Below are 27,999 nucleotides of genomic sequence, written 5' to 3'. Positions count from 1 at the left end.
AAGTCACGGAGGCAGAAAAAATCCGCAGTCACGAAAGCTTCAAATCAAGATCAAAGGATTCATACTCTTAGGTTTTTTCGGTAAAGTCACGTAGGTAAAAATAAATAATAAAAATTATAGAAATAATAATAGAAAGATTTATATTTTATTTTAAAAAATATTAATACATTATTTCTATTTCTTTTATTTTTACCCACGTGACTTTACCGAAACAACCTAAGAGTATGAATCCTTGCAGTCACGAAAGCTTCACATCTAAGATCACAGGAACCCAAGAAACGGCGATGCCCCTACACCCGCATTGCGCATGCGCGACTCCCCCCCCCCCCCACACGCGCACCGGGCACTCGCGCGTTTTTTTCATCTTCCGGAAGACGCCGCCTCCCGTTCACTCGGCTCGGCCGAGTGGGAACTTCCTCTTCCGGAAGACGGCTGCCGGATTCGGAAGCCTCGAGCCGGCAGCGCTTGGAGCGAGCGGCGATCGCCCCCGCCCACCCCCCTCCCCCCCCAGGCCGCCGCCGCCGTGACCCCCGGGGGCGTGATGGAGACCCCGGCGAGGGGGTCCCCGAGGGGACGCGCGGCGAGGCGCCCCCCGAGCTGCTGAGCGAGACCCCGCGGGCTCCAGAGTCGTCGCGCCGCTCACGCAGAGGCGCGGGCAGCGGGCGCCTCCGCCTTGCTGCTGCTACTGCTGCTCAGATCTGCAGCATCATCATCAGCAGCAGCATCATCATCATCTCGTTACTCACCCCTCTCTGTCGTCATCATCATCATCCACCTGCTCGTCGAGCATCATCACACATCTGCTGCTCTGTCTTTGTCGTGATCATCATTCACCCGTCCCAATCGTCATTCACATACTACCGTGCAGTCATCATCGTCCACCTGCTGTTCCTCCATCATAATCCACCCGTCCCTATCATCCTCATCATCCACCTACTACCGTTCAGTCATATGCACAATCACCTGCTGTTTTAGCATGACCATCATCGTCTGACCCCATCGGCCCCCTGTTAAACATTAACAAGTCGTCTCCTGTCACCGCTCCTCGTCATCCTGCTTGTCTGTGATCAGCATCCATCTCTTCTCCCAACATCCTCCTGCCGATACCGATTTCTCCTCTTCCTCCATCCCCGCCTTCCTCTTCATCGTCCTCGGAATTCCTCCTGACTGTCATCCCATTAAAACACCTCTTTGGCCGATTCTTCCAAACTCTTATGATCACTCCTCTTCCTCGAATCGACGAATCCCACCTCTTCTCTATTCTACCTTAATTTCTCTCTTTCCTCCAACTTCTCAGTCTCGCTCCTCCCTGCTCCTCTCACTTCCTCTCAACCCCCCTGCCCTCAACCAACTCCCATCGCTGCCCCCTACTCCCACCTCACTGCCCCTCCTCTTACTCCCGTCCCGTTCCCCTTACTCCCCCCTCACTCACCCCCCTTGCTCCCACCTCCCTCACTCCCTCACCCCCCTTGCTCCCACCTCCCTCACTCCCTCACCCCCTTGCTCCCCTCTCACTCTCCTCCCTCACTCCCCTTGCTCCCCCCTCACTCTCCTCCCTCACCCCCCTTGCTCCCCCCTCACTCTCCTCCCCCACTCCCCTTGCTCCCACCTCACTCCCCCGGGGAGGGAGCCCGAGGCCCCTGGGTGGCCATGCGGCCCCGCAAGCAGGTGACCGTGTGCGGCGCGGCCATCTTCTGCGTGGCCGTCTTCTCCCTCTACGTGATGCTCGACCGCGTGCAGTTCGACTACCAGCGGCGCCACGACTCGCGCCGCGACGACCTGCCCAGGGTGCGGCGCGGTGCGGCGTGGCACGGGCTCTGGGTGGAGTGGCACGGGCTGTCAGTGGAGTGGAGTGGCACGGGTTGTCAGTGGAGTGGCACGGGCTCTGGGTGGAGTGGCACGGGCTCTGGGTGGAGTGGCACGGGCTCTAAGTGGAGTGGCACGGGCTGTCAGTGGAGTGGAGTGGCACGGGCTGTCGATGGAGTGGAGTGGCATGGGTTGTCAGTGGAGTGGCACGGACTGTCAGTGGAGTGGAGTGGCACAGGTTGTCGATGGAGTGGAGTGGCATGGGTTGTCAGTGGAGTGGCACGGGCTGTCAGTGGAGTGGAGTGGCACGGGTTGTCAGTGGAGTGGAGTGGCACGGGTTGTCAGTGGAGTGGCATGGGCTCTGAGTGGAGTGGCACGGGCTGTCAGTGGGAGTGGAGTGGCACGGGTTGTCAGTGGAGTGGAGTGGCACGGGCTCTGAGTGGAGTGGCACGGGTTATCAGTGGAATGGCACGGGCTGTCAGTGGAGTGGCGTGGCACGGGTTGTCAGTGGAGTGGCACGGGCTGTCAGTGGAGTGGAGTGGCACTGGTTGTCAGTGGAGTGGAGTGGCACGGGTTGTCAGTGGAGTGGCACGGGCTCTGAGTGGAGTGGCACGGGCTGTCAGTGGAGTGGCACAGGCTCTGAGTGGAGTGGCACCGGCTCTCAGTGGCGTGGCACGGGCTATCCGAGGAGTGGTAAGGGCTCTCAGTGTAGTGGAGTGGCACCGGCTCTCAGTGGCGTGGCATGGGCTGTTAGAGGTAAGGACTCTCAGTGTAGTGGAGTGGTATGGCTGTCATGAGTGGCAGGGCTCTCACCAGAGTGAAGTGGCAGGGACTGTCAGATGAGTGGAGTGGCACGGGCTCTCAGGGCTCTCAGGGCAGCCTCTGTGCAGGACTCTCAGTGGGCTGTTAGTGGAGTGGCACGGGCTCTCAGCGGAGTGGCACGGGCTGTCAGCGGAGTAGGGTGGAACAGAGGGGCCTGGGTTGACATTGTCTGTAATGTGGTTTGGCGTGGAGTTATGTTGCATGGAGCTTATTGGGGTTGCCTGGCACGGTGTGACATCGGGTGGCGTAACGCCGAGAGTCAGTGGCGTGCAGTGACATAGGTGGCATAGTTGTAAGTATCGCATGGTGTGCAGCGAAGTGGCATCGAGGTTTATGACATGGGGTGAAGTGACATGGTGTGGCATGACGTGTGCTGAATAGTGGTGGAGCGTGGCAGAGTGGAGCTGCATGACATGGCATGGAGTTGCCACTTTATAGACGTGATCTCATAGAGTGTTGGTTTGGTGGCATGTTAGGGATATTTCATTTGCCATTTCTACGTGTGTATAAATATGATGTCTTATCATTCCGAGTAATTTTATCATCTATGATCTCTGCAGCTAAGCAGGCTTGAGCCTGCAGATAAATCCATCGTTGTAAGTCGATGCCGCTGCACTTGTACTCTCCTCCTTCACCAAGTCGCACTGATCGGCGTGGTGACTGCCTCGACGCACACGGTGTGGAGAGGTGCTGGCCCAGCCGTGCGGTCGACAGAGGGGATGGAATCTTGGGTGTTGGTGGCCTCGCAATGCGGCCAATTTGCAGGCACTTGGCAGCTTGAGTTTAAACTGATTACTGCTAATGGCCGGTGATTTATGCGGAGAGTTTACCAAATGTGCCCACCATCTGCTCGTTATCTGGCTTCACACGTCCTGCGACGTCGTCCATCACAATCGCGGGCCCTTGCGTGACACGGGCCTCGCTAAAAACCCCACAATTGACAATTTCCTATGAACAAACAGCAGCAGCGCCCGATATCCCAGGTCTCCGCTTTTGTTTGCGCGTGGCATAATTGGGGTCGTGGCTTTAATCGTTGTGCGTTGCCTCCTTGTTTTGGTGACGCGTCATCGACGAGCCCGCTCCGATCGTTCACACGTTGAGATGGATGTTTGCCGCGCGTTACGTTACCACCCGGCGCCACGCGTCAGCCGTGGTTCAGCTTCACGAGGAGGTGAAGTCGCTGCCCAACAACGTGAGCTCAAGACGCGCTCTCCAGTCGGGCCCGGGGTGGCAGTGGGGGAGTGGGGAGTACTCTGATCTTGCCGTGGGTGTAATCCCAGCGGTAAGTAAACGCTGTAGGAGCGGGTAGTGGGGTGGGGGGCACGCGGGCCGATAATGTGGCTGCCCCTGCAGCAGGCGTGCGTCGCCTGTGGCTGGTGATTGGGCTGGTGGGGTAATTGTGGCCCCCCTGTAATTGGCCGGTGAGTGTCAAAGGTCGCCCGTGATGCATTAAGCGCTCGCTTAGGCGCGTGGACGAGGTGGGGAGGTGGGGGCCTCGCCACGGCACGCCGCGAATCGCCTGCCACCTCCTTCTTCGCTTGCGACGCTTAATTTGGCAACTTATTTCTCCCGGCAGCACGGTCGGTGAGGGGCTCGTCTGTAACAACTGCTGCCAATGCGGTCAAACACCACCACAACAACACTCCACACCGACGCAACAACACTCAACACCAGCATAAAGATTCGACACCAACGAGTAACACATACCAACATAACAACACTCACTTTAATAACTCATATCGAACACTTTCTGTCAATGATGAGGAAAGGCACCTCAGTAGGGAAATCTACGTAGGCTGGCAACAAACAATCTACTATAGCGCCACACATTTAGCTCTTACACTGGTGGTCTGGTCAAGGCTGAGAGCATTGTACGTGCAATGTGGTGATCACATGATATGCATGCAACGCATGATGGGAGTCATGCCGCCCTGCCGATCGTGAGCAGCAACTCGCACACTAACGCAGTAACACGGCAGTCTGTCGGTCTAATAGGCGCTAAAAGCGCGTTCGGAGAAAAGCCAGTTGTGGCACGGTGAAGCGGGGCCTCGCGATTCTGCCGACCGACCGCCTCTCGCCGGCCCACAGGGACAGCTGTCGGTGCTGCACAGCAAGATGGAGCAGCTGGAGGAGCTGCTGGAGGAGAACCACCACATCATCAGCAACCTGCGCCACTCCGTGCTCGAGCTGGACGTGGGCCGCCCGGCCCCGAGCCCCCCCCCGGCCCCTTGGCCGGGCCCCGCGAGGCTCCCCAATGGCACGTGGCTGCTGCCCTCTTGGGCCTTCCCCTTCCCGGCCTCCGTCTCCGTTGCCGACGGCGACTGCAGATTTTCCTCCGAGGCCTCGCAGACGACGGGGCGGGACGTGCAGGTCAGCCGTCGCCCCCCTCCGCCCCCGACTCGCTTGAGGCGCGCGCCGTTGATAGGCGATCGCCGGCCAGGCTGCCCCTGCCCAAAGTGAGATTTCGAGTGGCAAACGAACGCTCGGGCAGTCAAAGATGGACACTTGTCTTTTTCCTTGTTTGTTTCAGGGTATGTATGTCTACCGTCTTTAATCGGAGCTGCGGGGGAAGGACAACTAAAAAAAAAGGGTGTTCCAAGTAATGGCGCGATGAAAAACAAAGGTGGACACTGAAACAGTGGCGTGGCTAGCGAGTGTGCAGGCAGTAGAAATGCACCAGGGCCCATGGGTTTCCTCCAGGTTTGCCAGTTTCCTCCCATCGCTAAAGAACGGCACACAATGCAACCGGAAATTTCCCAAACATCCCAATGGAGCAGAACCCTCCGGAAAAGTAGGTTTTTGGGCCCTTTCCTGGGTAAATAAACAATAATTATCATGATGGGCTTGCTGAGACTGTGGGTGTGAACCTCGGTTGCAGCCACCAGTGACTGAACTGGGCTCTCCAGTGTAGCGGGTGGATGATCCTCCGCCTAATCAGCAACACCTGCACCAAGAATCCACTCAGAACACTGTGCCGCTTGGTCCAGCTCTGAGGACTAAAATATCATAACGTTTGACTTTAAGTATGTATGTATGTTTAACTTCTTTTGCACCATACCTAGCCAACCGTACGACCAACAGTGTGTGCAGGGCATGCTTCCCGGTGTGGCGTTGACAAGCGACAGTGTACAGAGGAGCCAGAGAGGTAGAAACACTGTCTCGCCTGCAGCATCGCCTATTATAACCTTTTTGCCTGAAACGTTACCTATTATATACCCTTTATAGTCAAGGCCACAGCGTTATTGATGTATGAGTAGAGTTTTTTTTCTTACACAGTGGTGGAATAATGACAGATGAATGGTGTTATGGCTGTTGCCACCGCCCACGATAACCGGGCCATGGTGCACAGCGAAGCAATGGTAACGCGAGGTCACGAGGGTCATGGGGAGGTCAGGGTTTCGCGTGATGACTTGCAGCGCACATTACTCGAATTGCAATCATATTTAAGGGGCTATGGGAAGTGACTGCTGGGAGTCGTCTGGGGAAGTCGTCTTCCGGGGTCGATCATCGACACGCGGCGGTGTCGAGCGGCTCGATGGTCCGCGGCGTCGTGAAACGTCCTCGCCGCACGACGGCGTCGCTCCAATGGTGGCGCTGATCGCGAAATAATTGTGATAAAAAAAAAGTAATTCGAAAGAGGAGCCAATTACCGGCACGAGGGCGCCGAGCAATTCCAGATCAGTTTGGCTCGGTGCCTTTAGCGGCCACGGAGAGAAAACATTACATCCTCACCCTCGGGGAGGTGGTTTACGCGCAGAGACTCCGATGGTCTAAATGCGGTTCTGCCCGACTGCACAAAAACACTTCCCCGAAATTGATGTTTTCTCTCGGCTGGGTAGTACGGAGCTCGCGAGGCGGAGATTGGCCGCGGAGCGGACGACCGGCAGGGGGCGTGCCGAGCCGCGTCAGGCGCGGCGTTTAAAATGATTTGCGATCGCCTGTAAAGCGGCTCGTTATAGAACCATGTCTGTCAGGGAGAATGCGCTCGATGCTCTGACTAACGTCTCCGATAATGGGACGCGGTGCTGCGAGCTGCACGCCCGCCTGTGCCCTATCGACGGCGCTTAAAATCCCCGCCAACGAATTTGCAAAGCAGAACAAAAATCAGCTCTTCCTTTCCCCGGCAGGGTCAGAAATTGTCTCGCTGTCAATCGGTGATCCGACAGGGCCACCCATCCTGGCCCGGCCCTGGCTCTCCGCAGCCCATCCTTCAGCCTCCCTGCCCCGGGTTTCCGCAGCGTGTTGTTTAAGATCGCGCCGCTCTTCCTGTCCGAATTAAATCCCCCGCTCGCATCCCGCCCGCTCCCCTGTGCTCCCCGACAGATGCTGGATGTTTACAGGCTCCTGCCGTTCGATAACCCCGACGGGGGCGTGTGGAGGCAGGGCTTCGACATCACCTACGATGTCGGCGCCTGGGAGCAGCGGCCCCTGCAGATCATCGTCGTGCCGCACTCCCACAACGATCCAGGTCAGAGGTCGGGAGTCGGGAGTGAGCCCGCGCACGCGGACATAAAGACACGCGCGTGTTACACAGATCCTCGACTCGAATAACTGAAGGTGAGCGCAGGCAGGGAGTCCCGGGCAGTAGAGTCAGCAGAGGAAAAGGAGCGACCGCCCGCCGAGTGGAGCCCGACCGGGGGTGTTGCGAGCAGGCCCCGGCGGGGTGGGGGTTAGAGCGAGGCGACGAGAAGGCCGAGCGGCCTCGTGGCGTTGTCTGTGCAGGTTGGCTCAAGACCTTCGACAAGTACTACGTGGACCAGACGCAGCACATCCTCAACCACATGGTGACCAAGCTGTTGGAGGACCGGCGCCGCTCCTTTGTCTGGGCCGAGGTCTCCTTCTTTGCCAAGTGGTGGGACGCTGCCGACTCGCAGCGGAGGCACAGTGTCCGCAGGTGAGCTCCGGGTACCGCGGGCATCCCTCGCTCGCCGTGTGTGCATACACCTGCCTGTCCCTCTGTTCTTCATCCCACCCGTGTGCGAGTGTGTCTATCTGGTTTATCTGTCTTATCATCAGTCCGTTCGTAAGCTGTTTGTAAGTCAGTCTGCCCGTCTCTGTCTGTAAGCTTTTCTTTTTAATCCGTCCGTATGTCCGTTGTTCCATCTGTGAAGAAACAAATCAATGCGACAACTGTAGCCACGAGGTGTGTAATTGTTGTTTATTTTTCACTTCCCAATGCAGGACAGGTAAGTGACTGTTGGTAAATACCAACAGGCGTGTTCAATCAGCTGGGCAGCGTTTACACAACAATCTTGTGAACCGCATCGATAGTGCACACGGTTGCATAAACCCTAATCGCAAGAGCGATGACGCTCGCTCACAAATCTGTCGCCTCAATTTAAACGGGGATGTGAAAATAAGCGTGTCGGCGGTGATCGCTTGAAGGAGACAAAAAAACCAAACGACACAATCGCGCCGCTGCACGAAATTTGCCGAACGTGAAAATTACCCCGCGACAAAATGACTCGGAAACGAGAGCTCTCGTGCCCCTCGGGAGACGAGCACGGCTGAAAATGAGAGGTGGCGTCTCCGTGGACCCATCCGGCATTAATGAGCCCGGAGTGAAGCGACGCGGCGCGGGACACGAGGAGGAGGGAGGAGGAGGGGTTGCGATGGCACAGGGCACAGCCAGCCACCGCTTGCATAATTGGCAGCTGAAAACGCTCGTCACAACGGTGGGAATTGAATGCGCACTCGGAGAGCCGTCCTCACAAGTGCCGTAACAAGTGTGCGCTAAGTGTGTTTGATGAGTGTGAGCGAGCCTCAAGAGTGATTAGCGCGGGCACGCCCCCTCCTCCGCTCATAAACCGCCGGCGACGTGCGTTGCGCTGCTTAGTATTCCGCCGCGGGCGCCGCGGCACCGGAGGAGCAACACTGCTCGGGGGCAGGACCGAGGCGCGCGTCTGACGTTAATATAATCGAATTAATCGCCCGTTGCTGAAATTGATAAAACACCGAGCGCCTCGCGCCCCTCGCAGGTTGGTGGAGCGCGGCCAGCTCGAGTTCGTGACGGGCGGGTGGGTGATGACGGATGAAGCCAACACTCACTACTTCGCCATCATTGACCAGATGATCGAGGGTCACCAGTGGCTGCACAAGACGCTGGGTGAGTGGCGGTGGGGGGGGAGCCGTGAGCGCCGTTGCCGGAGGGGACCGGTCTCCCCGGGGATTCGCCCAGCGCCAGCAGCAACATTGACCGACGTGGGCTCAGCCTGCGTGGCGTTGGGGTTGGAGGTCGAGCCGGGATGACGTGTAACTTGTACGACACGCGAGACATGCGGCAGGCACGAAGCCGAGAGTTTGGCGGCAAAGAACGATGGAGAGGTCGCGGTGGCACACGCCCGTAATCCAACACCGGGATTGGCGGATTGTGCCGGGGTCATTGTTAATGACTCGGCAAGGCTTTGCTTGATAAATGATGATTATTATTCAGAGCGCTAAGGTGTCTTTACGTGCCTGTGCACGTAAGGGTGTACACATGCGGCGGGCCTTCATAGTTGTTCGCTAACAGCACTCGATCCAACATTCTGTTCAGGCTATAGGGAGGATCTTTGTCTTTGTGTGTGCACGTGTTCTAGGTGTGCGTCCCCGGAGCGGCTGGGCCATTGACCCGTTTGGCCACTCCCCGACGATGGCCTACGTGCTGCGGCGAGCGGGGCTGCAGGCCATGCTGATCCAGCGCGTGCACTACGCCGTCAAGCGCCACCTGGCCCACGAGCGCAGCCTCGAGTTCATGTGGCGCCAGGACTGGGGTGCGCGCCGTGCCCGCTCACTGCGTCACGCGCGCTGCGTCACGCGCGCTGCGTCACGCGCGCTGCGTCACGCGCGCTGCGTCACGCGCCGCTGCGTCACGCTCGCTGCGTCACGCTCGCTGCATCACGCTCGCTGCGTCACGCTCGCTGCGTCACGCGTGCTTTGTTACACACGTGCACGCTGTGTCGTGTGCGAGCACATGCTTTGTTGCGCAAGGCACTCTTGCAAATTAACTTCACACATTGATTCCTTCATCCATGTTGACGAGTACTATTTCATATTACTCTTTTTATTTTAGCAGGTAAGGCCCACCAAGCTATATCGTTCTTTTTCAGAAGCGACCTGCCTACAAATAATAGCTCAACGAAGTGGCTCATCATGTGGAAATTTATGACAGCCAAATACTCTCAACGTACGTTTAACACGCAGGCTTATATTATTCATAATAAAGGTTTTTGGGTTTTTCTAGAATAGTGGCGATCTGCCACGAGTGGCGATTTACCACTATTCTGGCAAATCGCCCGATGATGCTGGATGTAATCACTCTCCAACACGTCGGTGGCCTGAAATAGTAACTAATTGGCGTTTGTTTATGTGACAAATACCTTACTAATTAGCTGTGTCGGGTGGTGGAGGGTTATGACACAACATTTATACTTACGCAATCTAACCCTAAAACCTTTACATCCATTTATAAATGTGGAAGACCCGGATAAAAATCCACGTGACCACGAGGAGAATATGCAAACTCAGACGTCAGGGTCGAGATCGAACCCACGACCTCCTGTATACCAGGCGAGGTAGTTAACATCTCGGCACCGTAGCACCCATTTGGTATTGACTAGGTTCGTACCAGACACTGTTTTATCTCATCCACTACACCGCGTTCAACCGCCACACACGAAAATCCAGTCAATAACTCACCCACTCCCCTACCCACTCACCACACCACAGGTCACCGCACTCTCCGCTTCTTCCCTCGCACAGCCCCACTGAGGAGTTCCCTCCTCCCATCGTCTCCTCCCCCCCCCAACCTCTTACAAGAAACATCGTGCTCGATTCAAGAGATGCGTTACTGCACTCTTCATTAATTACACCTTTGATCACGGTGCTGTTTGTTGCTGGCCCCCTTGACGGTTGGACCTTCGCAGCCTACTGTGCTGGGAGACATTGTTTAATAGAAATAAAGAGGCTTTCTCGGTCTCTCAAGTCCCTGCCCTCTCCCCCTGCAGTGAAACCAAACGATCGTGAGCTCGAGCGAGCGTGCGTCTGTACGCGCCGCGCCAGCTCCCAGCGTGTTGTTTGTTCACCGTCGGGGGGGTTTTAAGTTATTCATGAATCGCATTCATTATGCACACAGGAAACTCGGCAACTGAATAAATATGATAATGTAATTGTAGAAAAACATTGGAAGTAACCGAAGACGGTGAGATAATGATTAAAAATAAAATATGCAACGTAATCCATCACGCTAACCTCTCCGTACTCGGCTCGTAATCATAATCTGATCATCCCGCACGCGTTGAAGAGGTCTTTACCGTGCGTGCGTGGGCGTCGTGAGTTAACCCTGGTGTGCAGCACAGGCCCAAAGGCCCAAAGCAACGTCAAACGGCCAGCAACACAGGATGACGATCAAAGATGCTGCACAGTAGAGATGAGTGTCAAACACATGTCTTGAATTGAGCGAGGTTATCATTGTGAGAGCTTGGAAGGAGAGAGATAATGATGATTTGAGGAGGGAATTCCACATTGGTAGCAGTGCTGCGAGGAAAGAAGCAGAACGAGAGGTGAGGTGACCGGTCGTGTGGTGAGCGAGCGGATGAGGAAGAGAGCAGGTCAGTTTGTACATTTGTTGTGATCTGCAGAACTACCTTTTGTGTTTAGTTGTCCTTCCGACGCACCTCCAACTAGCACGGTTGACGATGTACGCTGCCAAAGAAGTTCAACATACATAGAAAGTGGGCGAGTGACTTGTGAGTGAGTGGGGCCTCGCCTAGGTAGACTCAGCCGAAAATAACCCCCGTTCCGCGGTTGCCTCTTGCCTGTGCCACAGACGTGGGCACGAGCACGGACATCCTGTGCCACATGATGCCCTTCTACAGCTACGACGTGCCGCACACGTGCGGCCCCGACCCCAAGGTCTGCTGCCAGTTCGACTTCAAGCGCCTCCCAGGCAGCCGCGTCAACTGCCCCTGGAAGCTTGCTCCACGAGCCATCACGGCGGACAACGTGGCCGAGAGGTGTGTGTGTGCGACTCTCTGTGTGCGTGTGACTCCCCGTGTGTGTCTGACTTCCCGTGTGTGTCTATGACTCCCCGTGTGTTTGACTCTCCGTGTGCGTGTGTGCATGTGTGTGCGTTCAGGGCGAACCTGCTGCTCGACCAGTACCGTAAGAAGGCCTCGCTGTTCCGTGGCGGCGCCGTGCTGGTGCAGCTGGGCGACGACTTCCGCTTCGAAACGGCGCATGAGTGGGAGCAGCAATTCCACAACTACCAGCAGCTCTTCGACTACATTAACTCCCACCCCGAGCTGCACGCAAGGGTGAGCGCACGTACGGATGCACGGACCGACGCACCCAGGCGCATACATCATCGCTGTGTCACTCCTGATAGGCCGATGAATGCTGTAATGGCAGTTCATGGTACAATGTTGATTTATGATAATTAGTAAATCTACAACATCATTTTCCCCAAATATTATCTACCGGTGCCCTGAGCCGAGGAGTCCTTTTCGAGCAGCCCAACCCTTCATATAGGAGAACGACCCACACAAAGCGGATATCACAGAGCGACCTCTGAGATCCCTTCAAGTGACCTCTGGTTCACGCGCAGTAGAGGGCAGCACTTCGCACTCGTTCTGTATATGAGTGAGGTTCATCGCGTGACATTAAAGCCGATATAAAAAACATTTGGAGCTGGAGTTTATCCAAATTATGTGATCGACTGAGACCATAAAGTGGTTACACTTGAGAACCTGGATTACTCACAGGCAGCAGCTGCCTGGATTCAAACTCAGGATCTCAGCGGAGCCAGCTCAGTGCTCTGACCTCTGATGTTGATTAATAGAGGGCCTAAATGTGACCACACCTCAAGAAGTGTATGGCAACAGTGGGCACATTTATTGTGATTATTATGAAGAGGCGGTCGGTCACAGGCAGAGGAAGAGCGGCACCCAGAGACTCGTGTCTCTGTGCTCGTGAAGAGGGTTGTCTCAGAAGCGGCTGCCACGCCACTAAACATTGTCGTGCGCCCGATCTGCTATGGCCCTGACCCCTGACCCCCCTGCGCCTCTGACTCATCGCGTTTGTTTTTGTTGTGCAGGCTCAATTCGGGACGCTCTCCGATTACTTCAAGGCGCTGGGGGTTTGGGAGGTCGCCGGGAACACTTCCATCTCCCCGCCGCCGCCGCCCCCGCCAACGCTGCCCGTGCTGGGCGGCGACTTCTTCACGTACGCCGACCGCGAAGACCACTACTGGAGCGGCTACTTCACGTCGCGGCCGTTTTTCAAGCACCTGGACCGGCGCCTTGAGGCTCACCTCAGGTGAAGAACGCACGCGTAGAGGGGCCCCGGTGTGTCGGTGCGTGTGTCCCCGCATTCCTTTGTTGATGGGGTGTGCGTGCAGCAGCGTAGCGATTAGCACACCGTGCTACGAACCCGGCAACGAATATCAGAACCAACCGGTTCGGGTCTTCCCCTAGGACGACTTAAATCAGCGCCTGGTGCGGTGCGTAAACATCAGCAATGAGGAGCCAAGGCGCCTGGGCGTGGTGCCGGCCACGTGCGTCGTGTCGGCCTTTATAGGTGCTCCCTAACAGCACCAACAGCCCGTTTAGGCGACACGGGCGATGGTCGTGTGCCGCGTGTGATTCAGGGCGGCGGAGCTGCTGTTCTCGCTGGCGTCGTGGCACGCGTCTCGGCGTGGCGTCACGCCGCTGCTTCCCGCGCGCGAGTGCTTTGCCCGGTTGGAGGGCGCACGGCGCAACCTCGCGCTCTTCCAGCACCACGATGCCATCACCGGCACGTCGCGCGAGCTCGTCGTGTCCGACTACGCCGCCAGGTAGCGCCCGCACGCGCACATACGTTCGTCCGGGGCTTAACTTCTCACCGAATATTTTCCGGGTCGTTGGTAGACTGGAATACGGAACACGATGAGTAGCCGGGTCCATAACGACAAGTGTATGGATGTGGTGTGCAATGAAGCCCTTCGTACGCCTCCGTTGTCGCCCAGTCTCACCGGCTTCCTGCTGCTGTCGCCACCGCCGTGGTCTCGGCCTCTATCTGCTTGTGTGGATTTCTCTCTCCCCTGCACCCCCCCCCCTCCCACTTGGGGCAGGCTGATGCGCGCGCTCGCCGACCTGCAGCGCGTGCTCGTGGACGCGGCGCTCGTGCTGCTGCTCGCCGAGCCCGGGCGCTCCGCCGCCTCCGCCCCCTCCCAGCCCTCCTTCTTCTTCCTCCTCGCGAGTCTCCTCTTGCTGTTACCACTCCTGCGGCCGCTCGCCGTCACCGCACTCGCACAAGAAGAAGCATTACGCCCCGCGGTCACGTTTGTCGAAATGTTCCGGTGGCCGACTCATTTGCGTTTCCCTCGCTCTCTCCGCAGGAGGAAAACGTCGTGGATTACGACTCGCTGCCCAACAAGGCCGTCATTAAGCTGACGTCGGCGCCAAGGTGCGGCTCCACGCGTGGGACACAGAGAGGGTGTAGAGCACGCGGCCTGTGGAGCTCGTTTTATTCTCGTAGCCGTGAGGAGCGACGGCGGTTGCGATGGGCGGCTCGCTTCACGAGAGCGGCCCAGTCTTCGCTGCACAGGACAGCGCACAGGACAGTGTACAGGACAGTGTGACCCACGTGCCGCACTCGCATTGAGGCCGCGCGTCGCGCCCGCATCTGTCTCACAAGGCTCATCGGCTGAGCGGAGTCTTGAGCGGCTCGTGCCCCCCCCCACCTCCCCTGCAGGTCGCTGGTGGTGCACAACGCGCTGGAGTGGGAGCGCGTGTGCGTGGTTAGCGTGCGCGTCGACTCGCCGCTCGCGAACGTGCTCGCGCACGACAGGCTCCGGCGTCCTGGCCCAGGTCGACCCCCTGTGGAGCAGCAGCACGGGGATGTCTGCGCGCGCCTTCCAGGTGCCCAGGGGAGCCGCAGTTTGGGGATTCCAGGGGTTGATGGGTCGAGGGTCTTCACTGGGCCCAGTTCCAGTGGGTTCGGGATGTCGATGGGCTGAGGGTTTGTGTGGGTTCCAGGCACCGGTGTCCCCTCCACTAACCTCACCCGGGGCCGAATGTGCGTGCGTGGGTCTCCATCATTCGTGATTTTCTGCGTTCGTACGTCGCTCTGCACGAGCGAGTTCGCTTTTATCGTCCACCCAGGTGTGGATAGTCCTCACGCGGGGCGTACTGCAGGTGCTCACATTGCTCAAGGAAATCCTCGTTTGCTGCACCTTCTCTGCTTGCTCACCGCCCATCCGCTGCCTCACCGTCCGCTAACCGAAGGCCACTCTGCCCACCCCAGCTGCAGTTCTTGGCGCGCGTGCCGGCGCTGGGCCTGGCCGTCTACCGCCTGACGCTGGAGGCTCCGCCCGTGCCTGCCGTGCGGTCTGACACCACGCTGTACCTCCCCGGAGGGGGGCCCGTGCCCCCCCGCACGCAGCCTCTGCTGCCCCTGTCACTGCTGCCGCCCCCTACGACGCAGTTCTCGGTGGAGACGGCGAGCGTGGAGGCTGGTTTCTCGGGCCGCACGGGGATGCTGCGCGTAAGTCTATCTCCGTGCGTGCGGCACGCCCGGTGATCGTAGAGGGATGCAACTCGAGTCCGACCTCTTTGCTTCTGTGCCATATGCGGAATCGAGCGAGTGGCGGATGTCTGAGATGTTGGTGCGCACTGCCACGTGCTGGTGGTTGTGTTGAGGGCTTGTTGCTGTTGTGTTACAGCTTGCGATGAGTGTTTGCAATCGGTCAGCGCGCGACAGCGGTGATTCTCATCCTGTGGGTGCGACCGAAATTAGCCGTGTCCTCCTCTGTGGCCACCTGTGGTTGTCGGCGCTCATATCGGTGGTCGCGTCGTGGGTGCGATTGTCGGTGCGTACGAGCGCTAAGCGCTCCTACGCATATCGGTGGTCGCGTCGTGCGTGCTGTTGCCGTGCCTCGACAGTGGGTGCGACTCAAGGCGGGTGGCGAGCCGCGCCTGCTACGACTCGACCTGCTGTGGTACGGCACCCGGCGGAGCAAGGACAAGAGCGGCGCCTATCTCTTTCTGCCCGACGGGGAAGGCAAGGTCCGTCACAGCCTCCGATAAAACATCGATTCCCTCTCTCGTCTTCACGCGCAAAGCTGCGTTTATAAAGATGGCATGGTGGTGGTTAACATCGTGCATGTTACCATCCCTGTTCACGGTGTGCATGACTCGCGTGTGAACCTCGCCTGAACTTGTCATGTCTGCTCCGCCAGACAAGAGTCGCGTTGGCCAACATCTCAACTCACTGCCACCCTCATGATCAGTCTTGAGACTCAGTGACGCTTTATTAAGTAAAGCAGAGGCCATTGGTTTCTTTTCAAACGTTACCGTTTGTTTGTCCGGCGCGCCCTGTGCAGCCATACGAGTCGGCGGAGAGGCCGGTGGTGCGGGTGACGCGGGGCCCCCTCGTGTCGGAGGTGACGTGCATCTACCCGCACGTGCAGCACAGCGTGCGCCTCTACAACCTGCCAGGTGCCGCACAGACACCCTGTTACCCCCCCCCCTCTCTGTGTGCGTCATGGTTATCGTGTTTGGAGTGTTCTTGGAGCGGGTCAATGTTGTACATTTAACGGTTAAACATTGTGTACATTGTGTTTATCGCGTGGGTACATCATGCGGGATGTGTATTTGCCACGCACGTCGTGTGTGTGCACGTGACAAGGCGTTGAGGGATTGTCGCTGGAGGTCTCCAACGTGGTGGACCTGCGGGACCAGAACAACCGCGAGCTCAGCATGCGGGTCTCCAGCGACGTGGAGAGCGGCGGAAACTTTCAGACCGACCTCAACGGCTTCCAGGTCCCACCAGCGCACACTCGCACACGTACAGTAAAAACAAAGCACATGGATAGTCGAGGTGAAAACAGATGTGCACACATAGACACATAGTACCATTTTGTAAATCCACTGCTGGTCAAACTACACACCTCGATGGGAGTTGACTATACTTTACCACGCTGGTCCGTGGTGGATTGGTAGAGGGGCAAGCCCAGGGCATCGATATTAACCCTCGTCAGGACTCAAACTCGGGTCACTGGGTTCGCAGTGCAATTCCGCTAACCACTGGGACACCGCTCCCCCGCCCCGCAGATGCAGCCGCGGAGGTTTTGGAAGAAGCTGCCGCTGCAGGCCAACTTCTACCCGGTGGCGACGATGGCCCTGGTGCAGGACGCGCGCTCGCGGCTCAGCCTGCTCACTGCGCAGGCCGGCGGTGTGGCCAGCCTGGCCGATGGTGAGCGCGGGCGCCAAACGAGCCCCGCGGATGTGGTGCGGCAAGAGCCTCACGAGGCTGCTGGCGGGCGATGTTGCTGGGATTGTGTTGAACACGTGTGTGGGTGTGTGCAAGCACTTACCTCAACAGTCTGTTAAGGCGATACGGGGGATATTTGTCTTCGTGCGACTGTTAGCAGGTGTGTTAGCAGGTGTGTTAACACTTCAAGTCAGCGGTCCCCAACCTTTTTGACACCAGGGACCGGTTTCGTGGAAGACAATTTTTTCACGGACCGGGGGGGGGGGAGGGGGGTTCATCATTGGGTCTCTTCCCCCATTTTCAAAGAAGCTCTCCAGCGACGTTTGCTTTTTACTCATGTTGGCTAGGGGTTAAGAGCTTGTTGGGTCACCAAAACTGAGACAAGTGCGCAGTGCGGGAAAGAGGCGCGGACGTAAGTGGTAAATAACACAGTGGGGGCGGGCCACGCGCGGACTCACCGCTCACCTCCTGCTGCTGTGCGGCCCGGTTCCTAACAGGCCACGGACCGGTACCGGTACGTGGCCCGGGGGTTGGGGACCCCTGCTTCAAGTGGCCTTGGAGTGCACCTGGCCTCGCACAAGCGCTGTGGTGATGTCACCGCCACCTAGTGGTGAATGGCGGCTGGTGTTGTCTAGAGGGCTGGAGTGGGTGTGTTGGCCGCCGTGTGTGCGCACACACACACTCTCGAGTTGCAGGGGCGTCAGTGGGCGGCTGCGCTTGTGCACGTGCAGGGCAGCTCGAGGTGATGCTGGACCGGCGCTTGATACAGGACGACAACCGCGGCCTGGGTCAGGGCCTCAAGGACAACAGACGCAGCCTCAGCCGCTTCCGGCTGCTCCTGGAGACTCGCTCGCCGGACGGCACGGTACGAGCCGCGGTGACGGCGGCGGCGCTCGCGCCTGGCACGAAAGCAGCAACCCATCCTCGTAGGACGACACGACATGAGACTCGGAATGCGGCCCTGCTAGGGATGGCCGTGGCCACCATATGAGTTTGAGTTTATTTTATTTGTTACACGGATGACAGATTTGATCAACGTGGCTGTTTATTTCTCTATGGCGAGGCCATAAAAGCAACACAACTTTACACTCGCGTTTAATTCATCTAGGATCATCTTCAGGATAATTATTGTCCCCCCTCCCCTGCCCATTACAGGTAAACACAGATGGACAGAGCTCCTGCGTTAACGCTTTGAGCTTGGTTGAAAAGTGTTTTCCAAGATTGTGTTTTAACCGAGTCACGTCACACGGAACTCTTAGAACCCTTTTTTCTCCCAGGTTTAAGCCACCGACGATTAAACAAGAGATAAGCAATGTCTCCTTCACATATGTTGCTCCAAATAAGAAACCTTTCTTACACACCATTGGTGTAAAAGTGCGCAACTTCAGCAGCAGTGAGTCAGGACAAACAAAACTCAAGAGTGGTTTTGACAGCCATCGTCACATCAGCAGTCAGTTTTGCTCCATGTTTATAGGCAAGGACTCTCTCCTGATGTGCTGCATTCCTGAAAAGTGCTACGTTAAGCTGTATCATTCCGTGTACTGTATCATTCCGTGTACTGTATCGTACCGTTCAGCTTTACAGCTCAAGAAAGTAGTTTGTCGATCGCTTTGAACCCACGTTATAATGGGACGCGTACCCCGTTACAATGGCGCATGCTCCATGTTGTAATGGGCGCACCCTCCACGTTATAGCGGCACGTGTACCCCGTTATGGCACACGCTCTGCCTTCCAACGGGGCGCGTACCCCGTTGTGCAAAGTGAAAACGCCTTGTGTGAACACCACGTGTCAAGCGAGGACTTACCGTATATAACTCGTGCATGATTAAATGGAGTACTCAAGTGTCGAGTTGACCTTCTTTGACCTGTAAAGAATAATTGCTCATAAAAACCAAAATTAAGTGGACTAAGTGTGAGTATTCCAGCCGAGACAAATTTGTTGAATGACGCACGACACTTGGTGTCGAGCAGCTTTCCCTGCCGTTGAGCGTGAATGTACGTCTTCTACAAAAACATCTGGCACTACAGACTTGAGCACAAAAAAATGGGAAGCCTAAATTTTCCTGCAAAAAAGTGTAATCCTTCGGTCGTACAGCGAAATGCATTGCCGGTCAGATTCATTATTCTCAAGATGCCGTGCTCACAAAACATTGCAGAAAGGGAATCGGAACCACGGTAACTGGGACATATTAAACATGGCTGCTAGCTTTGGCTGAAAAAAAAGAATGGGTGTGTACGGCTTTAACGAAATAAGCCAGATCAGTACAAGAAGCCTGAACGTTTTCAGCAAATAGGGGCTTCATCTTCTTTCGGTCTTTCGGTAAAGTCACGTAGATAGGTTCACGGAGAATAAAACAAATAACAAAAGAGGACAACAGTTGTCTCCCTCTTTTTTTTTCTTCCTGATGACGAACGCTTGTGTTGCGATTGAAAGTCGTAGTTTCGTTATTATCTTTGAACCTATCTCCGTGACTTTACCGAAAGACCCAAAGAATATGAATTCCTGCAGTCACGAAAGCTTTAAGTCAGGGGCTTCATCATCGACCTGCGAATCCACCCAACTTCCTGCCCCATGCAACTCCAGTCCTGCTCCGATTCCTCCTCGTTGACCTCTCGTCTCCTGACCCATCACCTCCTGACCTGTGTGCAGAAATGGGATGCGACGAAGGCTGCCGCGCTGGGATTTCCGTCCCTGCTGGGCCACGTGGCCTCCGCCACTCTGAACCACCCACCGTTCGTGCTGGTAGGGGTCGAGCAGCGGCTGTCCCCGCTCGCCGAGCCGCCGCAGCTGCTGCCCTCCTTCCACGTGCTGGGGACGCCAGTGCCCTGCGACCTCCACCTGCTCAACCTCCGCATGATGGAGGCACCGGTACGGAATGTATTTGCGAGTGCCGAGTGGCACGGAGAGCGGGTGCATGAGAACCGGCTGTGCGAATATCACCGCGTCCGAGCCAGGTGTGAAAGCACCTAATGAAGCAGCCAGGTGAGAGAGAACTACGAGTGTGAACACCTAGGTGTGAAAGCGCTAGGTGAAACCCAGGTGTGAGAACCAGGTGCGAGACCCACGGAGCTCCAGGTGAGAGAGCATCAGGTGTGTGAAAACGTGCTGTCAACACTAGGCATGAGGTGTGACAAGGAGGTTTTTGAAATACAGGTGTAAAAGAGCCAGGCATGACAGTATCAGTTGGTCAGAGTGCATTGGATGTGCGAGCACAATATTAAAAAACCATGTGTGTCAGATCCATGTGAGAGAACTAGGGGTGAGCGAGGGTCATGTGCTGCTGGCCGTGCTGCTTCCTTCTTCCTCCCCTCCCCCCAGGGAGTCGGCTCCCCGGGCGAGGCCGCCCTCCTGCTGCACAGGAAGGGGTTCGACTGCGGCTTTCCAAGTGCGGGGCTGGGGGGGTTTAACTGCTCCACCACGGGGGGCAAGGTACGCCGCTCGGCCCACGATGGCACGTTGCTATGCAGATCCGAGGGCAGCAAGTAGTGTGCTCGCCTATCTGTGCAGATTTACGGTTTTTAAATGCCAAATGTTCATCCTGACATGACAGAAATTGATGTCTGCCCAGATGGTGGGGATTTGGTACTAATATTTTAACCGATGTAACCCTATTTTCTTTTCATGATTTACTTTTACTTGTGTTCGGTCACTGCCTAGGCTCTGCTGTTTTATTTTCCCTACATTATTTGATGAAACTGGTTGTTCCTGCTTTGCATTTAGAAGATTCTTTATAGATTTTTATTTCTTTAATTATAAAATATCAAGGCACTCTGGGTACGAAATGGGCCAAACATCTAAATTTCAGGCCCCGTCTCGAGTCTATAGACTGAGGATTTCGTGGACATAAGTAATGCCATTGCCATCAACAGTGGTCTTTCCCTGAAGACTAGCCCGTCATGGGGAATGCAGAATTTCCGCAACGATCTTAGAACTACTAATGGAGGCGTGCACCACCCTGTGCTTGTTTAAGGGAGACGCTTTGATCGACATTAATGCCGAGATATCTTGCCCCAGTCATCGTTAGCAATGCTGGGCAAGTTCTGTGTACTCCAGGTCTCCCATGCCAGACTGGTTTTCACAGTGGGCTTTCGCTCAGTAAAGGTTTCCACTTAAATGCAAAGTCGCGTTTTACAAAGTACACCGGTCTCCACCACCCCACCTGAAGCACCCCTTGCTGCAGTGGTGACAAAGCTCTGCCTGCATGAGCGAGCGAAATGTAACATTTGCCTAACGTCACCACTCGCTTCCGCAGCTCTCGCTGGGTGACCTCTTCCGGAAGCTGAGGTTGCGCAGCGTGACCCCCAGCAGCCTCACCCTGCTGCACTCGCAGCCGGCCGGCCCCAACGCCAGCCGGGTGGAGCTGGCGCCCATGGAGATCGCCGCTTTCCGCGTCTCCTACGTGTGACGACCGGCGCCGCAGATCGTTCCCTCCCCCCGCTCGCCCCAACGTAATGGCGGAGTTGCCCTCGGAGACCAGGGACTGTGGCTGGTCGCCTGGATGTCTGCGATGCCTTTTCCGTCACCACCCGATGGGAAGAGGGGGCCACGTTGAATAATCGGGCCCCGAGATGTACTGGGCTCCCCCCCACGCTCGGCGTGGTTTTTCCGGCTCCCGGTGAGACGCGACTGCTTTGAGCGGACGGCACTGGATGTGGCTGACACCGTTGAGTCACCCACGGTGAACGCGAATGGCTGAGCACGAACGGCTGAGCACGAGCGGCTGAGCACGGGCGGCTGAGCACGGGAGAGCTGAGCACAGGGAGCTGAGCACAGGGAGCTGAGCGCGGGTGGATGAGCGCGGGTGGATGAGCGCGGGTGGATGAGCACGGGAGGGCTGAGCACGGGAGGTTGAAAGGTGCAGTTTCACCTCCCGGTTGGAACGCGCCAAACTGCACCGTGGCTGCCGAAATAACGGAACACAGCCAGTAGATTTACAATAACAAAAAAAACTCGTCCCTTGCTCACACGAACAATAATTGTTGCTCATCTGTTTTCAGTCCTTGAGTCAGCCGCGGAAATTCCACAATCCTATGTAGGGTATCGGTCTCTCCGTACGACAACCACCGTTGCTCATGTAAAATTCAAACTGGCCTTTAAAGTCAAACAACAGCAATAGAAACAGCAACTTCTCAACCAAACGAGGGTTACTGACAACTATGCCGCACAAACCGTGGTTCTGTTTAGCATGGCTGCCAGCCGTCAACGCTCGCTCGCTTCAGGGCCCAGCGAGGGCTTCTGTCACAGATCCCCCTACGCCAAAGTCAACCGCACCGAGTGCCGCAGTCACAAGGAAAACCCGACAGACGCGGTTCACCGTCACGCTCGGGGCGGCGAGGCAAGGCACCGCGAGCGTCACTTTGTGCACTGCGTTTTAATGCATCCAATCATTGAAAACTATTTGCTTTTGTGTAACAGCTCCAGTCCAAGCACTGTATTGAGGAAATGAATGTTTAGGGGGATGATTTAATTTAAAAGCTATTTAATGTGAATCGCGTGTTCCTCGTAAGGCGGCGTAGAAATTTATTAATACAATCACAGCTCTGACGTTGCAAAGGTGGTTTATTAAGCGATTGTAGACGTACGAGTGATGTCATCAATTTATCCAGATGTTTTTAATTCTTCCATTTAACTTTTCTGACATTTGTAGCCAAGGCTCAACGGCAGAATAAAATGAAGTTTCAAGTTGTCTGTCATGGATCTATTTTATTGAATTGTCACACTTGCATCAAAGCGGAGCTCCTATGGCTTCGCAGCTAAACCAGGTTTTACACTAAAATGGCAACACTAAATAGGTCATAATCTTTGCCCTTTACAGAAAAAAAGGTTTTCATCAACTGCAACTAAAATCCTTTTTACAGGTGTTGAGCCAAATGGGTATTATCACTCCAGATGACAGCCAAGCAAATTAATTGATCATAATTCATAATTGTATATCGGAATTCGCAGAACATCCAAATACCTGAAAATTGGGTTTCTTCCAGCCCCACATGACCGTGCGATTAAACTAGTTTTTCTGCTATACGCAAGGAACTGCTGATTTATTTTGCACGTGTATCCACGGATGCCATGCGTTGTTTTTATGAAAATTTTTAGGATTTAATCAGTAGTTTGCGGATATATGCACTGCCGCTTATTAAGCAAAACGGCAAGCCATATTTACATCCATACTTTCCTTCGTTTTCCTCCAACTAAAACCGAAAAGCTGGTAAAGCAGCACACGCGACGCCTACACCTTAACACCATGCATAAAATGTATATGGAGAGATAAGAAAACAAACCTAGCTGTTATGACAAACTAATGCCACCAAGACTCCGCGGGACTCTGCCAAACGACTCGACCAGATGACGGAGGCAGCCTGGGCTTAGTGAAGTGAAGACGCTCGCTCTCTGCCGGCATTCGACACGGGGTGCAAAGGTACAAAAGAAGACAAACGTCACAGCCCAGATTGGAAACTCGCACTCGCAATTCAACCATCAATTGCTGTCACCTTCAGGATGGTTGCCAATGCATAAAAACTAAAGTTAAGCTGACAGCTCACAACTCTCATCTTGCATCCAATGCCAGTGCTCCACGCCCCAAATGTGTCGTGACGACCCCGTCTGCCCGTTGTTTTTGCCGACCTGTGTTCACTAATGACCTGTCATGGGTCCACATAAGTGATGGGATTAATACAGGCGGATCAGACGGGAACCCACGTACCCAACATGGTGGCTGAAACATTTCTCTGGCCTTGTAGAAGACTATGATTTGGAATTTTTTCAAATTCAAGTTATTTTTGTAACTGCAATCACAATAAAACAAACTACATCGGGAATAAATAACCATCTGCTGAAAGACACGTGCTTCTAACAAGCAGCTACCTACAGTTAAACAGAGTTGAAAACGTCCCAGATTCGTCACCACAAACACTCGATGCTTACGGGCCACTCCCGTTGGCCCGCACGTCCCTGGGAGTGGGGGGGGGGGGGGCGGCCGTGCTGCGCACGACGGGTAGCGAGGACCAGCGGGCCGCTCTAGCTGGGGCTGCGTGAACGCCGGCGGGAGCCAGAGCTGCTGTTGGCGACCTTAGTGGGCGGGGAGCGCGAGTGCCAAGCCTCGGCCGCCTTCCTGGGCCGGGGTGAGACGGAGCGCGAGCGAGATTTGCTCGCACGCCGCCCGCTCGCCTTGGGGCTGCCGCTGCTCAGCTTGCGAGACCGCTTGGGCGAAGGCGAGCGGCGGGGGATGCGGCGTGGCGACGAGGAGCGCTTGCTGCTCCTGCGGGGAGAAGGGGACTTTCGAAGGCTCCTGCGGGGAGAAGGGGACTGGCGCAGGCTGCGCCGTGGGGATGGAGAGCGCCGTGGGCTGCGTCTCGGGGAGATGGAGCGTCTGGGGCTCCGCCGCGGAGAAGGGCTCCGTTTCCAGCCGTACTCCGACCTGGAGTACACACACACGCATGCACATAGAAAACTGCAGCGATTCAGCCAGGTTATATAAACTCGCACTGGGTTCGAGCACACAACTCATCCATCATACAAGTTCAAATCCTGATCATGGATGGACTCGCTCATTGGCCCTCCCAGGTTGAAAAATTAATACTGCATGGGAGAAGTTAAAACTTATCCTATGGAGGGACTTGGTTCCTCACCAATGGCCCAGGTTCACCGACAATTGCGCAACACCCCACTTGACAGGTAAACACTGACAATTGACTTGACAGGAAAACAAGCCATTGGAGTCAGCATCACACACACCCAGACGCCTCTTCTCAGGGCTGAGCCCAGGTACAAGCGTGGACAATCTTGGCCGAATTGCCTTGGGGAAGTCTAAGCCATGTTCCGATACTTCACGAGCACACGTGGGTAGGAATCTTAACTATGAGCACTCGGACTCTCTAACCGACAGAGGGAGGCCACCTCTACGCATTTAAAATATATATATTTCCCAATTAGTCCAGTTATGCTATCGGCTGTATGCCATTTTGGCATTTGAATTTTTTTCACATAGCTGTGTAACGTCACATTGGTGGATAATAGCCTCTGAAAGACGGCATCACAAAACTAGATCGGAAATAATTCCCTTCAAATCCTCATGCGCGTTAAAGGGCACCCCTCGTATACCGTGACGTAGTAATCGCCAAATGTCAATCCCAATAGGTAGAATATAGGAAACTGACGTGGCAAAAAAACCTAGTTAAATGTTGTGCAGTTATAAGTGACGGAGCTTAAAAATAACAACTCTTATACACACGATAATCTGGTTTAAATACGGCCAGCCAACGGTATCACTCACAGGACCTGGATGGCCATTGTCATTGGTGTAGCATGGCCATTATGAGCCTAATGACCCATCACCGCCCCCACACAATCAGCCGGGGCACACGGGGACGGTGAAGCGAGCCGCCCCAGGCCCTCTCGCTCGAGATGAATGGCGAGTATTGTTGTTATTATTAATCCCCCAGCACCACACCCGCACGCCTTTGTCTCCCCAGTGGCGACGTTCACACACCGCACCAGCTACTCCACTTAAGGCAGAGTCGACCCACGGAGTGGCCCAGGACCGGTTCAGACAATCGTCACCGATGCTGACCACGAGCGGGAATCGAACTCGGGTCGCCGGGTTCGTAGCGCCAACCGACCCCAATACCCCGCCATTGGCCACTCGGTGACGTCGCCTGTGCCAGGCCAGGTGCACGTTGAGGCCACGCGAAGTGTCGAATGCTCGCGAGCCACTACCCCCCCCCCCCACATCTCTCCACGTGCCCGTCTCGCACCGGCTCCACGGCGGCTGCGCGCTCCAGCCCCGCTTCTGCCGCCGCTCGCCCGTCGACATCTCGACTCGCACGCGGGAGCCGCACACGAGGCGCCCGTCCAGCTCGCGGCACGCGTCCCGCGCGTCGCGCGCGTCCTCGAACTGCACGAAGGCGAAGCCGGGCGGGTTGCGGGCCACCCACACGGAGCGCAGCGGCCCGTAGTAGCTGAACACCTTCTCCAGGTCGTACTCCGTGGCCCCAGAGCCCAGGTTCCCCACGTACACCTTGCAGTCCAGCGGGCCGTTGTCGCGGGCCGACATCGCTGCTGCTGCTGCTGCTTCTGCTGCTGCTGCCTGGTTACCCCTTGCCACTGCCTCCCCTCCTGCTGCCCTTACCGTTGCGTGCGCCCCCACTGATGCTGCCCCCCTCGCCTGCCCCCCTCGCGTCCCTCCAGGCCGCTGCCCCCCACTCCGCCGCGGCTCGCCGCTGAAATGGCTGCCCCCGTGCGCGAGCTGCGTGAAATGAAAGCGCCCCGAGGGCGGCGCTCGCGGTTCGCCACCTGGTGGCGAGACGCGAGAAGGCGCCCCCAGGGTAGGAATTCACACCCACAGCGATTTAAATCACCACAACAACGACGATAATAACAATAACATGGTTAACGAAAATAACACAAATAACCAAATCAATCCCCGCATTGTTAACGAAGTTTTTGCTATTCTCCGTTGAAAGAGCGCAGACAGGTTTCCTATATGGTCCATAGTTTGGGTGGCATGACCACAATCGCACTCATGTGGCTGGCTTTCAAAGAACAAATGTGACCTAAGGTCTTCGCTCATTTACCAGCTTCACATTCCTTATTGCCGTACAAATACCGGAGGAAGGGCCTTTGCTATTGATGCCCCCAGGGTCTGGAATACTATCGCCAATAAACTGCAACTTGAATCGCTACCTATGAGATCTTCACTCAAAACTGCTCTAGAGGAATTGTACACCCCTAGCTGCCACTGCAATTCAGTGGCCTAGAATACAATGTTTCGCTCCGGATGATCGCTGCAAAGTATGACCTGTGTTTTGATTTAGTGTGCCGATCTTAAAGGTGCATTGAAAAATGTTGATACTCCGACTGATGCTCCTGCTGTTGTGGAGTGACTCATGCAGCCAGCTATGGCTGCAGAGTTTGGTGGTACATGTTGTTTGTCTTTTATTGTGAAAATTCGGTCACAGTTCCTATGATCACTGTTTCATTGCTTTTATGGCTTCATTTTGGTGATTTTCGAGAAGTTTTTTTGGTTTGGCCATGTTTTTTGTTGTAGTACGAAAGTTAGACTGATGGTCTTAATCTAAGTTGTCTTGTGGTTGTTGTTTGACTTGCATCCCACTGGGATTTTTGCACAGCGTTGGTGTACGGTGCTTTTTCTGCAATATTTTGCTGTCTTTTCTTGGATTTTCTGTTTGCACTTAGTCGTGAGCGTGATGAGCGGGCAGCCACGGGGAGGCTGTCAGCTGCATGCAGATGAAGGGCAGTGCAGGGAGTCGGGAGGGCAGTTCAGGGGGTTAGGAACCAATTCAGGGGGTTGGAAGGGTGGTTCAGGGAGTCGGGAGGGCAATTCAGGGGGTTAGGAACCAGTTCAGGGGTTGGAAGGGTGGTTCAGGAGTCGGGAGGGCAATTCAGGGGGTTAGGAACCAATTCAGGGGGTTGGAAGGGTGGTTCAGGGAGTCGGGAGGGCAGTTCAGGGGGTTAGGAACCAGTTCAGGGGGTTGGAAGGGTGGTTCAGGGAGTCGGGAGGGCAATTCAGGGGGTTAGGAACCAGTTCAGGGGGTTGGAAGGGTGGTTCAGGGAGTCGGGAGGGCAGTTCAGGGGGTTAGGAACCAATTCAGGGGGTTGGAAGGGTGGTTCAGGGAGTCGGGAGGGCAATTCAGGGGGTTAGGAACCAATTCAGGGGGTTGGAAGGGCGGTTCAGGGAGTCGGGAGGGCAATTCAGGGGTTAGGAACCATTCAGGGGGTTGGAACGGTGGTTCAGGGAGTCGGGAGGGCAATTCAGGGGGTTAGGAACCAGTTCAGGGGGTTGGAAGGGTGGTTCAGGGAGTCGGGAGGGCAATTCAGGGGTTAGGAAAGGGAGTCGGGAGGGCATTTCGTGGGTTAGAACCAATTCAGGGGGTTGGAAGGGTGGTTCAGGGAGTCGGGAGGGCAATTCAGGGGGTTAGGACCAGTTTCAGGGGGTTGGAAGGGCGGTTCAGGGAGTCGGGAGGGCAATTCAGGGGGTTAGGAACAGTTTCAGGGGGGTTGGAAGGGTGGTTCAGAGGAGTCGGGAGGGCAATTCAGGGGGTTAGGAACCAGTTCAGGGGGTTGGAAGGGTGGTTCAGGGAGTCGGGAGGGCAATTCAGGGGGTTAGGAACCAGTTCAGGGGGTTG

The 27,999-nt window shown here is 55.8% G+C and overlaps 2 protein-coding genes across 3 annotated transcripts; one reads left to right on the top strand and one right to left on the bottom strand.

Moving 5' to 3' along the window:
• Positions 1–1,224: 1,224 nt before the first annotated feature.
• On the top strand, positions 1,225–22,636 carry LOC133346779 (alpha-mannosidase 2x-like). Its single transcript, XM_061558639.1, is given in 23 exon segments — positions 1,225–1,788; positions 4,717–4,998; positions 6,952–7,096; positions 7,351–7,522; positions 8,607–8,734; positions 9,207–9,380; positions 11,435–11,621; positions 11,744–11,921; positions 12,701–12,921; positions 13,253–13,438; positions 13,715–13,838; positions 13,982–14,049; positions 14,338–14,431; positions 14,433–14,504; positions 14,890–15,129; positions 15,528–15,650; positions 15,968–16,082; positions 16,273–16,406; positions 16,698–16,839; positions 17,589–17,722; positions 19,508–19,726; positions 20,177–20,287; positions 21,111–22,636. Coding segments are annotated over 23 exon segments (3,540 nt in total). The 5' UTR covers positions 1,225–1,650; the 3' UTR covers positions 21,264–22,636.
• Positions 21,592–25,976, bottom strand: LOC133346780 (serine/arginine-rich splicing factor 3-like). 2 transcript variants are annotated; one of them, XR_009755595.1, is made up of 3 exons: positions 25,609–25,976; positions 23,137–24,272; positions 21,592–21,758 (listed from the first exon to the last, which is right to left on the bottom strand). XR_009755595.1 is itself a non-coding variant. In XM_061558640.1 (2 exons), exons 1-2 carry the CDS (start codon positions 25,905–25,907, stop codon positions 23,873–23,875), a joined length of 699 nt encoding a protein of 232 aa, XP_061414624.1. In that variant the 5' UTR covers positions 25,908–25,976; the 3' UTR covers positions 22,400–23,872. The 2 variants fall into 2 exon arrangements, 1 of the variants encoding a protein (XP_061414624.1); XM_061558640.1 differs by lacking the exon at positions 21,592–21,758 and having other exon boundaries at positions 22,400–24,272.
• Between the last annotated feature and the right edge of the window lie 2,023 nt (positions 25,977–27,999).

Source organism: Lethenteron reissneri, chromosome 24 (assembly GCF_015708825.2).
Source record: "Lethenteron reissneri isolate LAM-NWPU_2019-01 chromosome 24, ASM1570882v1, whole genome shotgun sequence".
Classification (NCBI taxonomy): Eukaryota; Metazoa; Chordata; class Hyperoartia; order Petromyzontiformes; family Petromyzontidae; genus Lethenteron; species Lethenteron reissneri.
Note: the sequence above shows the minus strand (reverse complement) of the source record. Positions and strands in the feature narration are given on the sequence as shown.

Excerpts from the sequence above, each read along its gene's own strand:
- LOC133346780 (XM_061558640.1), bottom strand. The coding sequence starts at position 25,907 with ATGTCGGCCCGCGACAACGGCCCGCTGGACTGCAAGGTGTACGTGGGG. Across the intron at positions 24,273-25,608 it reads GCGCAGCCGCCGTGGAGCCG|GTCGGAGTACGGCTGGAAAC; the intron begins GTGCGAGACGGG and ends TGTGTACTCCAG.